The sequence below is a fragment of the Artemia franciscana genome, chromosome 11 (assembly GCF_032884065.1).
Source record: "Artemia franciscana chromosome 11, ASM3288406v1, whole genome shotgun sequence".
Lineage (NCBI taxonomy): Eukaryota > Metazoa > Arthropoda > Branchiopoda > Anostraca > Artemiidae > Artemia > Artemia franciscana.
In genome coordinates this window covers 365,169-378,694 of record NC_088873.1, presented here as the reverse complement: position 1 = coordinate 378,694, position 13,526 = coordinate 365,169, and the positions used below count along the sequence as shown (strand labels likewise).

Below are 13,526 nucleotides of genomic sequence, written 5' to 3'. Positions count from 1 at the left end.
GGAAAACGAACACTTTCAGGAATTCGCTCAATCACCAAGCCCTGAAAAACTCTAATAACTCCATTCAACTAGATCGATCTCTAAAATAATCTAGTTTGCCCAAAAGGCATTATTTACCATATTCGCCTCACTAAGAAAATTATTCGTTAGGGGAATGTGATGACTAGCAGTAACCTCATCAAAACGAAGCTTAAAAATCTTTGAATTATCTCAGTTTTTATTTGCCTTGTTGAAAAGAGGATGAAAACTGTTCTCGAAAAACATCATTTTTATTATCTAATTCAGTATGCAGTCATCACCTGGTGCAATTCGAAAAATATTATACATTATTTTTTTCCATTGTCGGTCTTACAAAGATCAGAAAACTGACTATACTATAGTATGGCGAGTCTAGAGAATGGCAAATTTCTTCATCACTTCAAGATGTGACTTAAGGTAAGAAAAGAGGTGCTGCTGCCTCAGCACCCATTCTTAATGATAAGTCCAAAGACTTTATTTACAAAGAATGGGACTAGCAGAAAAATTCCCTCCTTCTCCAGTTGGAACTGAAGGAATTGGTGCAAAAATTTGCGGCGAGCTTGAAATGAACTTTGAGGTTTGAATAATAGCAACAAGAGTCAACTACCTGCAATTACGCCCCTGCACTTATTTAACAGAGGTCAGAGAGAATTGAGCCTTTCCTGGAGAATAAGCTTTATCATGCTCTCTTGAACAATTAGAAATAGATGGCGTGAAATTATATTTTTGGTATTTCGGAGATTACCCTAAGTATGCTGTTATTTTTTCAGTCCCTTGCTCCTGATTGCAGGGGCATAAAGTGCAGTAATGCCTTTTAAATCACTGCAGCTTATTAGCTGATTGATTGTAAACAGCCAAACTCTTTAGAGACTTTTAGTTGTGGGGCTTGAGTCAGAGGCATTAATTAAAAGGTGCTGCCTCAGCACCCATTCTTAATGATAATGATTAATGAGGGCGCTCCCTTAGCACCCCTTCTTAATGACAAGTCCAAATACTTTATCAGATGCATTAATAAACAGGTGCTCCCTCAGCACCCATTCTTAATGATAAGGATTAATGAGGGTGCCCCCTCAGCACCCTTTCTTAATGACAAGTCCAAATACTTTATCAGATGCATTAATAAAAAGGTACTCCCTCAGCACCCATTCTTAATGATTAATGAGGGTGCTCCCTTAGCACCCCTTCTTAATGACAAGTCCAAATACTTTATCAGATGCATTAATAAACAGGTGCTCCCTCAGCACCCATTCTTAATGATAAGGATTAATGAGGGTGCTCCCTCAGCACCCTTTCTTAATGACAAGTCCAAATACTTTATCAGATGCATTAAGAAACAGGTGCTCCCTCAGCACCCATTCTTAATGATAATGATTAATGAGGGTGCTCCCTCAGCACCCCTTCTTAATGACAAGTCCAAATACTTTATCAGATGCATTAATAAACAGGTGCTCCCTCAGCACCCATTCTTAATGATAAGGATTAATGAGGGTGCTCCCTCAGCACCCTTTCTTAATGACAAGTCCAAATACTTTATCAGATGCATTAATAAAAAGGTACTCCCTCAGCACCCATTCTTAATGATTAATGAGGGTGCTCCCTCAGCACCCTTTCTTTATGACAAGTCCAAATACTTTATCAGATGCATTAATAAACAGGTGCTCCCTCAGCACCCATTCTTAATGAGGGTGCTCCCTCAACACCCTTTCTTAATGACAAGTCTAAATACTTTATCAGAGACTTGAATCAGAGGCATTGATAAACAAAAGAAAATCAAAAGACTTTTTCAACTGAACGTAATGTGTTGAAGGTAATATTTCGGAAAAAAAGAATACTATTTTCTGGCTTCAGTAATTCAGACAGATAAGCACTTGAACGAGGCCTGGACCCTACCCACATTGGAGAAATACAAACTGACTGGTATGACATTTCGACGATTTAAATTCCTGTCTTAGGCAACTGAACCACTGAAATCAGTATTTCAGTATTCTAAAAGTATGAGGCAGTGGTAAAATACAAGTTAGAATTTTTACATGTTCAACCTTGTTGGAATTGTTTGTGTCTTAAAGTCGTGATATAAACGCTTGTCAAGATCATTCATAAAAAAGCTTTGTTTTATTTTTGCAAAAAAGGATCAGAAGTCACAGACTATTAAAGCTGATTTTATTTTTATTTTTTTCAGATAAATCAGACTTTTCTTAACGTTAAGTAATAAACACATGTGTTCAATATATTTTACCATTTGTCAATCTAGATAACGAATTTTGATCAGATGTCTTTGAGGAGATTGCAGCTAAAAAGGATATGAGAGGGGGACTGTTTGGACCAGCCTTTTTTCAACATGCCCAGAAAGTTTAAACTTCATACCCTCAGCTGTTCTCGACACATTGCAGATACGTCGTCCTTTAAAACTGAATGCACAAAGTACCTCTTGATTTTGTTGAAGATGCTCTTAAAGGTTTTCTGATGTGACGGCTGATTCCATCAGCCATTGTAAATATTACTGGTATTTCCTTTTCACAGCCAATAAAGGAAAACATGTCTTTTGATTGTGTTTGGCATTTTTCTTGACATGACATGTCATGCTTTTTTATTTATTTATAGGATCATACATGCCCTCTCTTCTTAATAAAAAAAACCTTGTATGTCAACAATAGACAACTTGCATAACTTACAGCCCTTGCACTAGGGGTTGTGAACCTTGGAGGCATAGTTATTTAAACTTTGACCTGTTTTAAATAAAATGGTCATCTCAAACTTACCGATCAGATGCATGTGGAACAAAAGAGTGGGGATGGAAGCCCTTCGATTCCTTTTAAGTCTTAAAAAGTGCACTGGAAATCTTTATTTTCAGTTGAATGAGCCTCCCCCCCTCAAATTCATACAAAAATAATATCCATAAAAACCTCACTTGTTAACATTGAGTTAACAAGCACTTGCTCCAGGAGCTGCTGGTTGGGTTGTTAACCCCAGATGCATGGTTATTTGGTCTTTAGACTATTTTGAAAAAAAATATATTTTCTGATCGGATGCATTTGGGGGGGGGGGGCAGCGGTTAATAGAGAGAGGCTGATTGTCTTCTGATTACCTTTGATTTATCAAGGCTAAACTTGAAATTTGATTTCCAATGAATGATTCCTCTCCAAAGTTTGTGCATCCCTTCTATAAAATCCTTAAATTTCAACAATGGGCAACTTGCCCATTGTTGCCCTTGGCATTGTTGTTGTGCAACTTGCCCATAACCAGCAGCCCTTGCCCCGAGGACTGTGTTTGTTTTTATTAATCACGTTTTATTGTTCGATTGGAAACTAAATGTTTAGTACCCTTTTTAAAGGTAAAAAAGTGATTCGAGGACAACCAGTCCCTCCTCCCAAAGAAAAACACCTCCGGAAAATACCACCTCTCGAAAAATACCCCCCCCCCTGGCAAAATTTTCCCAGGGAAAAATCTCTCACCAAAAAACACCCCTTGCGGCTGGTTAGTATTTAATGACTCTCGACTTATAAATAAAGACTAGAACTGCCTTGGCATTATAACTAACTTCTACCTCCAGCCCCCTCTCATCTCTCCCCTAGAGATAATTCTGTGTTTATACGAAGGCTAAATGAGAGTTTTGACGTTTTGGCATTTAAGTGTACCCTTTGAGGTATCTCCCTCTCTTCCTAGCTGAAAAACAATCAGAGAACCCTATTGCAGAAATTTAAGTACTTTTTTTAAGTTTTGTAATTTTTCAATTGCTTACAGATAGTGTTTATTATTGGGAAATATACGACCTTTTTCGCGTGGGAGTTTTCAGTAGGAGGGGATAGTTTCTGGAGAGTTTTCCATGAGAAGAACATTTTTGCACGGAGGGGGGCAGGCAAGAATTATACACTCCTCATTTCCATTTTTCTTAGTGCTAAACTAAAAAATAACAGAACCAAAATAAAATATTCCGATTTGGAAAACCATATTTTCCGCGAGGGGTACTTTCCTGGGGCGGGATTTCCTTGGAAGGGGATGGGGGTAAAGGCCTAAACCCGTAGATAGTGAGAGGGCGAAGGGAAACCCCATTAACAGACTTAAAAAAGGAGAAATTGATCAGGGGCTTAATCAGAGTTTGTGACGTACGATTTTCTTTGTTTTTGTGACAGCAAAACAGAGCTTTTTTTTATTAATCATCTTGACATTTTATTTTATTTTTTTATAAAAATTTATTTAAAAAAAAAAAAAAATAATAAAATAAATGACAATTTTTTTTTTTTTTTTTTATTAATCATCTTGACAGTCATTTATATAATGACTTTAAAAAGACACAAAGAAAAGAATATAAAGACGGCAAACGGGTCTCTGGCCAGCAAATTAAAACGAAGAAAACCGACAAAAATCAAACGAATATTTCGCCCGTATCTATTAAGGCTCTTCAGCGTAGAAAAAACAAAACAAAAAACTAAAACAAAAAAATATAACAAAGAAATATATAAAAAACTAAAACTGACTAACCTAAAATATATATTATACAGTTGCTTAACAATTTGTAGCTACCTTCATCAAACAGCAAAAGTAACTGGATTAAAAAATTTTATATAAAAAATGAAATAGGAACATATTATTGCGACATAATTTTATGCAAAGCTATTGATGCTGCTATTCGCTTAGGTTTGTTACTTGAACTAACCCCAGGAATATTTTGCAATACTTTATTTTTGACAAAGGGTTCATTTTTTTAAATAATATCATAAATAGGTTCAATATTTATATTCCCATCATCTCTATTAATTGATTAACCCGCAAAAATATGTCTTTTTTTCTAATGCTTCAAGAGCCCATTGAGTGAAATCTTTATGATTGGAAATAGTTGTTGCCTCCTCAAACTGCACAAAATAGTATCCGGAATAAAAAATATATGTTCTGCTAAAGCTTAAGTGAAATTTCCTGGAGGTCTTGTAAATTTTAGAGCATTATCTATTGAATTCCAGGGCTCAATAAAATGTTCCACAAATTACTGGTGTGTCCGACCGACGTAAAATGTTCCGCAAGAGCAAGGAATGTGCTATACACTCCACTTGCCAAACTGATACGTGTTACATCTTTTCCAGAATTTAGATAGTTACTCAATGGTCTGATTTATTTAAATCAAGTTCTTTATTTTCAATAAAGTCTGTTTAATTTTTTTTCCCCTGAGAATTGGTATGTAAGGTAATGAAATATATCTATTGGAAATTGTAAAGTCCAAAAGTTGAGAACCTTCGTTTTTACTACCTTTTCCATGCCTTTTCTTTATTAGATCAATAACAAATTGCACAGGATACCTGTTGCAAATTAAAATATCCCTCAAATACAATAGTTCGCTATCCATATACTCCGGGTAACAAATTTTAAAAACTCTATCAACCAATGTTATTACTGTTGCCTTTTTTTTTCTACTGAAATTGTGTGTGATGAACGAAAATTTAAACACCTTGTCATTATGAGTTGGTTCTCTTTAAATTGGAATTCCAAATTAACCGGCCCCCACTCCCCCCAGATGGTTAAATCGGGGAAATGACTATTTCTAATTTAATCTGGTCCAGTCCCTGATACGCCTGCCAAATTTCCTCGTCCTAGCTTATCTGGAAGTGCCTAAACTAGCAAAACCGGGACAGACAGACAGACCGACAGAATTTCCGATCGCTATATGTCACTTGGTTAATACCAAGTGCCATAAAAAATTATTAATAAGAGGGAAGTTTTTTAGGGACACGCGATATGACCTAAAAATTCAAGAGCTCCATTACCCAACTATTTCTGAATGAGAAAAAGGGCATATACGGTCTTACTGCAAAAAAAGTTGAAAAATTTTAAGGTACTAGAGACCTAGACAAGGTAGAAGGAAAGAAATTAAACGAAAGAATTGACAATCAGGTGAAGTGGTATCCAGCTACCGGCGCCAAATTTCGACTCCCATTGGAACTTAGACTTGCTTCATCATCGAAAATAGAAGCTCATTCTGCATTTGCAAAGTTGAATTGACAGTTTGTTTATCTTGAAAACAACTTCTATAAAATCAACTATTAATGACAATTAAGATCTTCAACGTCAGATTCCTCTTCAACAACAGGCCATAGGGATTCATCACATACGTCGTTGTGCTCTAGAGTGCGTAGAGAGCTGGTGTGACCTGACAACCTTGAAAAACAAATATAAATCATTCTTTCATGCGTGTGGACGTAGAACAGACACGCTCCTAGATAGGTCAAGCCTGTCATTCCCCAATTTTAAGATTTGACGATTTGTTTCTAATATTCTTCACTAAACTCGTCAATTTTCGTTGCGTTTTTTCTAAGCTGTGCGCCCCTCCCCCAAAATAAATTCATCCTTACGAACCATAAATGAAGCTCTGATTTCTCTCCTTCTTAAGAAAACCTCCTCCTCATTTCATTCATAGCGCTCTACGAATTTTGTCTCACCTTCATTCAGTTCTATCACATGAAATAAACGAAATTTTGAAGAATTCAAAAAAAAGTTACAAATAAAGCGAAAATTTCAGAATTACTGTTACTTTTTTAAAATTTCAGCGTTACTTATTGAGTGGCAAAAAAAGAAAAAAAATCCTAATAATTTGTTATGAAGTTTTTTGCCTTGATCAAACTCGTTTATTTTAAGTATGAGAAGCAAGCCCTTATCTAGGATTATTGTTGGGAGGATAAAAAAAAAAAAAAAAGCTTTATAAAGCGCAACAAAAAAGAGTTTACATGTATTTTCTGTTACTTTTGTAAGAGTCGTACATTTTCTTGGAGGACCGGTCCAATCGGGTACTCCCCCCTCTTGGATACGACTCTGGTGAGAAACAAGGAATGTAACAAAACTATCATTGAACCCCTCGCCGTTCTCCGCTGTTATAGGTGGAAAGACAGGGTAACCCAAATTCTTAGAAATCTGATTAGCTATTACGATTTTGGCTAATTTTTCGTTTTGAACAAATTTCTGAGAACAAAAGCCCGAGGGCGGAAACGAAGCGTGAGGATTTTTGTGTCTTAAAAGAAAACCAAGGTCTCATAAATCTAGCGACCAAACGAGGAACCTCTGACAATCAAGACAATGAATGCATTCGTCGTTTCTAACACGTGGACTATCGAAAAGAAAAGGAAAGATTGCTTTCCTTTGCTTCCGTATTAGAAAGTACGTTTTAAAGAGTTTCGTAAACCAAAGTGGCTTACCACAAAAAAAAAATAAATAAAAAAATGATGCAAAGAACGGATTTTTTAAGGCCAACAAATATCTCGGGAGGATAACAACTTCCCTTCCTCAGCGCTATAAGGGTAAGTTACAAGGAAGTGCGTTCACACTTTCTGAACAAAAATATGAGCGAATACTAGATAATTTTCTCTAGATTTTTTCATTTATTTTTAATTACAATAAAAAGTCTGCTTATAATCTCCTTTTTTTTAGGTTTTCATTGATCATCTTGCACACTTTACTTATTTCCCTATTTTTATTTTATCAGTCGGAAATATCCCCCCCTCTTTCTCCGATAATATACCCTCAGTTAATTGCCGCAAGGTAGTCACTAACTCGGCCATGGAGAAGAACAATGACCATATCTCCTTAGCTTAGCCACAATACCCTTTCTATACATCTACGAACTTCTTGGTAAAACGAGGGTTGTCTTGGAGGGAGAATGGGGAGAATATGTCCCATATACCAACGGACTCTACTTTGCTTGTTATTATTTCATTATCGAGAATAACGGTATAACTCCAAGGTAACACATAGATCTCGCTATACCAAATTTCTGATTTAGTATAATTTTTTTTTCACGGTTAAACTTTTTTTAAACTCGTTTTGAAGTTTAAAATTTTGTTTTAAATTTTCAACCTTTAAATATACTATCTTAAAACTTCTCGCCCAATTAATAAGCTCCTATGAATTATAAGAAACACATTTATTACTTAACAACTGTATTTCCGTGAGCCAATATTTTTTTCTAGAAACTATTGTTTTTTAGAAATAATTTGGACGAAAATCAAGAGCTAAGAGCTCATATGGCACTTGTGACGAGGTCGGAAGAGCCAAAAGCTCGTATGGTATGAGCTCTAGCAAAATTCTAAGAATCAATAGATTGCTTTAAAAGGAAAATCAGAGGCTTAATGCCGGTCGGGCTTTAAAATAAGAGCTCTGAGTCACGAGGTCCTTCTAAATACAAAAATTCATTAAGATCCCATCATCCACTCGTAAGTTAAAAACACCTCAATTTTTCTAATTTTTCCTCTCCCTTCAGTCCCCCAGATGGTCGAATCGAGTAAAACGACTTTATCAAGTCAATTTGTGCAGCTCCCTGACACGCCTACCAATTTTCATCGTCCTAGCACGTCCAGAAGCATCAAACTCGCCAAAACACTGAACCCCACCTCCTGACTCCCCTGAAGAGAGCAGATCCAGTCCGGTTACATTAATCACGTATCTACGACATTTATAAGCGTTTTCCAAGATTTCCAGTTCCCCCCTCTAGCTCCCCCCCAATGTCAACAGATCTGGTCGGGATTTGAAATAAGAGCTCTGAGACATGAGTTCCTTCTAAATGTCAAATTTCATTAAGATCTGGTCACCCGTTCTTAAGTTAAAATTACATAAATTTTTCTAATTTTTCCAAATTAACAATCCCCAGCTCCCCCAAAGAGCACGGATCTGTACCAATTATGTCAATCTCGTATCTATAACTCGTACTTATTCTTCCCATCAAATTTCATCCCGATCTATCCACTCTAAGCGTTTTCCAAGATTTCTGTTTTCCCCCTCCAACCCTCTATATCCCGGATCCAATTCGAATTGAAAATGGAGCATCTGAGACATAAGATTCTTCTATACATCAAGTTTCATTAAGATCCCATCACTCATTCGTAAGATACCTCGATTTTCACGTTTTCTAAGAATTCCAGTTTCCCCCTCCAGCTCCCTTCAATGTCACCGGATCTGGCCGGGATTTAAAATGGGAGTTCTAAAGCACAAGATCCTTCTAGACATCAAATTTCATTCAGATCTGATCACCCGTTCGTAAGTTACAAATACCTCTTTTTTTAAATTTTTCCGAATTTTTTAGAATTAATCCTCCCCTCTCCCAACTCCTCCAAAGAGAGCGGATCCGTTCCGGTTATGTCAATTACGTATCTAGAACTTCTACTTATTTTTCCCACCAAGTTTCATCCCGATTCCTCAACTCTAAGCGTTTTCCAAGATTTTAGGTCTCCCCTCCAACTCCCCCCAATGTCACCGGATCTGGTCGAGATTTAAAATAAGAGCTTTGAGACAGATATCCTTCCAAACATTAAATTTCATTAAAATCCCATCACCCGTTCGCAAGTTAAAAATACTTAATTTTTTCAATTTTTCCGAATTAACGGGCCCCCACCCCCCCCCCAGATGTTCAAATCGGGAAAACGATTATTTCTAATTTAATCTGGTCCGGTCCCTGATACGCCTGCCAAATTTCATCGTCCTAGCTTACCTGGAAGTGCCTAAAGTAGCAAAACCGGGACAGACCGACCGACAGAATTTGCGATCGCTATATGTCACTTGGTTAATACCAAGTGCTATAAAAACAGGCCTTAAAAAAAGCTAAGAAAAATCGCACGGCCATACAAATACGGTTTACCAAGACTTCCAATTTTTCTTCTCGGAGAAACTTTATTTTTAAACGTGTTGAAGTTTAAAATGTCATTTCAAATCTTTTACAGTTCACGATTTTACCTTTTTAAAATTTCCCGTCCAAAATCCACAAATATTTACCAATCTCTTAGTTTTAAAAACGGTTTCGCGGAAACAATTTTGTTTCCGCCAGCTAACATATTTTTCTTATAGAAACAATTGGGACGGCAAGAAACAGACCTTAAATTAGACGACTGAAAAAAATCGTACGGCCATGCAAAAAAGGCTCACCACAACTAATCAATGAAAAATCTACTTAAAAATATAACTTTATTCTTACTATTTACGATGAAAAAATTGGCCATAAATCTTAGAGAAAATAAAGACTGTAGTAGAAAAAATAAAGCCAGAAAACAAAGGGGGAAAAAATTGTAGAAAAAAACTGGACATAAATCTTAGAGAAAATAAAGACTATAGTAGAAAACATAAAGCCAGAAAACAAAGGGGGAAAAAATTGTAAAAAAAAACTGGACATAAATCTTGGAGAAAATAAAGACTGTAGTAAAAAAATAAAGCCAGAAAACAAAGGGGGAAAAATTATAGAAAAAAAATTGGACATACATCTTAAAGAAAATAAAGACTGTAGTAGAAAAAATAAAGCCGGAAAACAAAGGGGGATTATAGATACCATGCTTTTAATGCCCAAGTCACATTGTAGTCACACAAATCGATAGAATTGCCAAGATTCACGAATGATACTTATTTTTCTTTAATATTAACGTCGCACTTGTACTATAGAACTGAATATTCAAAATGTTAAGATATTTGTCAGGAAAGCGTGTATCAATACTAAATTTCTTCCAAAGCATTGTCTAATAATACCATATCTTTGTACCTTTAGCCAGATTCATCATACTGATCGGAAAATTGCGGTTCCATGCTCCATCATTTCCAAAATTACGACAAAATTGGTTAAAAGTGATAAAAATTATAATTTAAATTTTTTTTTCCAAAAATTAAGCCTTAAATCTTGCCTCAGGGTGCACATGATAACCAATTATGATCAATTATTTCTATTATCTTTGTGTTATCTTCTATTTTTGTTTTATTATTATACTCAGCAAAAAATAAAATATAAAAACAGACTTAGCCCCTAAAATATTTATAATACACAAAAGGGCTAACGTTACAATCCATACTGCATTTACACTAATGCGAATGGGTTATAAATTTTTTTATCCGGGGTATCGGACAGAAAACAATAACAAATAGTTCTAATGAGTTTGGTTTAATGTTTTTTTTCATTCTATTATATTACTTTTTTTATTAAATGATATTTTCAGGTATTATCTTTTTCTTTATTTTCTTTTCTTAGTTCTTTTAATGAGCATAATTAATGATAGCTGGGCTGTGGAACATACCCTTTGATCAGTCAGCCATACCCAATAAGACCAGTCTTTTTATTTTATTACTCCCTCTGGGTATGCACCACAATTCATTTGCGATCAATCATTTTTATCATCATTTAAATATCTTCTATATTTATTTCCTTCTATTTTAATATCTTATATTATCTTTAGTATTTTTATTATCTAATACACTTTCTATTTTATTATTTTTGTTATCTTCAGCAAAAAATAAATATAAAAACAGAATTAGACCCTAAAATGCTTACAATACGCAAGAGGGCTAAAGTTGTAATATATACTGCACTTATAGTAATGCAATTTGCTTGTGATTTTTCGTTACTCGTTGAAAATAAAACAAAATATTTCTAATGAATTGGGTCTAATCATTATCTTATAACGATTATCTTATATACACTATATTACTTTTTTTATTATGATCTTTTAATGTATTATCTTTTTGTTGTTTTTTTAAACAATTTAAAAAATAAACTGTTTTGGAATATACCCTCTGATCGTTCAACCATTTCCAACCAGACCATCCAACCCAACCAGACATATCATTTTGAGAGTTGAAAATAGTTTATTTTTTTCTTACAATAGAGCCAATTTCCGCTCTTATAAGTTGCCACAATTCTTTAGATTTATTCTCAAGTGTTGCTATAATGAGGCCTGGGCATAGTGTCTAAGGTCTAACTACACAATTTACTAAGAAAAAAGAAGCGATTAGCATTTAAAGTAAACTTACAAATGGGCGGAGTTTAAGAAACAGTCTTATGACGACCAAGTTGGGAACTAAAAAATAATATTTTTATGTGAATCACAAGTCAAATGAATGAGGAAAGACCCTAAAAGCTTTTATTAGAAGGATCTTTTTCATTTTCCAAATAAGAGGCTGAGAAAAATCAGTAAAATACACTTTCTTCAAATTTATTCTAGACTTAGTAGGTCAAAAATTTCCAGGTCAGGGTCCACACCATGCACCCTGACTTTGAAGGTGTCAAACTAATATACTAGATCATACAAATAAGACATCACCAATATGAATATATCACAAATTTAATCAAAATGTTTTGATTTTAATTTCCAGGGTCAGGAAACTGGCTCTATTGTAAAAAAAATCAATTATTTTCAACTCTCAAAAATGATCTTTATGGTTAACTAATTAGTGTATATGTTGACTGGGCTGGTTGGGAATGGTTGAATGATCAGAGAATATATTCCAGAACTGTTAATTTTTTAATTTTTCCCCAACTTTGGGGGGAAGGGGGAGGTTGTTATGTGAGAGGATCTTTTATCGGAGGAATTTATCATGGAGGAAGAGAATTTACATGAAGGGGGCGCTGGATTTTCCAAGGCTATTTAAAATAACAATGAGAAATTAAATAAATAAATAAGTTTTTTCAACTGAAAATAAGGAGCAACATTTAAGTTTCAAACGAACAAAAATTATTACGTATATGAGGGGGGCTGGTCCCCTTGTAGGTCAGGGTCCTCACAGTGGATCTAAACTTTGCATCTCCATAAGAGAATTCCCAAAAATTATAGCCCGATTTGCGGAATTTTTTTAGAAACTTGCTTAAAAACTTGCCTTTTTTAAAACTTGCTTAAAAACAGAAACATTTCCGATTTTGCCGTTTCTAACGTATTTTTCTATGTAACAAATACGTAAAGTGAATTTTATTCGATAGATAGATAAAACTGAACACTATGTATCGAAAGATATGATAACTATCGTCAGACGTTGAAGCGTTAAAACTGTAGAACTGCAGAAAAATATAACACCGAATATAAAAGAAATAAAAAAACTAAAATTTTGATTAAATTTGTGTGATATTCATATTGGTGGTGTCTTATTTGTATGATCTAGTATGTTAGTTTGTGCTACTGTGCAAAACAAGCCTTTCTATTCTACCTAGTTCCATACGTTAGTTCTAATGCAATCAATGAAGTTTTGTATGAAGTCAATACGGCTTTAAAAAGGTTCTAATGAAGTTGAACAAGAAACGAAAAAACAGAAAAGAAAATCAACTCTCCCCGTCTCTTTTTGCTACCTATTTACTACTTTTTTGCTACTTTTTTTTCTACTTTTACTACTTTTTTGCTACCCATATTTTGAATTCTAGATTTGAGGCACTATAGAAGTCTATCTATTCTACTAACTTCTATACTAGAATTCTAATGAAGTTGACGAAGAATTATGTGAAGTTGATACCATTTTAATAACCTTTCGATAAGGTCGAAGAAGACAAAGAAAAATAAAGAATTCTGTTGTGTATATACTATAGATTTTATTGGAACACATACACTACAGACTGAATATTATCTTATCATTTAGTTCAACTATATCGAACTATATTGTTGCCATACAACTGAATGTTGCCATAACAGAAATTTTCATTGAGCTACAAGAATTGGGATAAATAAGATCATGGCATTTGATTATACTGAACAAAATATGATCAACACACAGTCAATTTTTCTGTTCCTTTTTTTTATTTC

General features: G+C 34.6%; 1 protein-coding gene across 5 annotated transcripts in view; it reads right to left on the bottom strand.

The window, feature by feature from the left end:
* Window positions 1-5,997: 5,997 nt before the first annotated feature.
* LOC136032649 (uncharacterized) overlaps window positions 5,998-13,526 on the bottom strand; it is a 49,888-nt gene continuing 42,359 nt past the window's right edge. For 3 of the 5 annotated variants that reach the window (XM_065712930.1, XM_065712927.1, XM_065712928.1), the window contains one exon: window positions 5,998-6,162. In XM_065712930.1, the coding sequence (XP_065569002.1) occupies window positions 6,048-6,162 (115 nt within the window). In that variant the 3' untranslated portion in view covers window positions 5,998-6,047. Of the gene's footprint in view, window positions 6,163-11,772; window positions 11,820-13,526 lie in introns of all 5 variants that reach the window. The other 2 variants (XM_065712929.1, XM_065712931.1) reach the window with 1 other exon arrangement.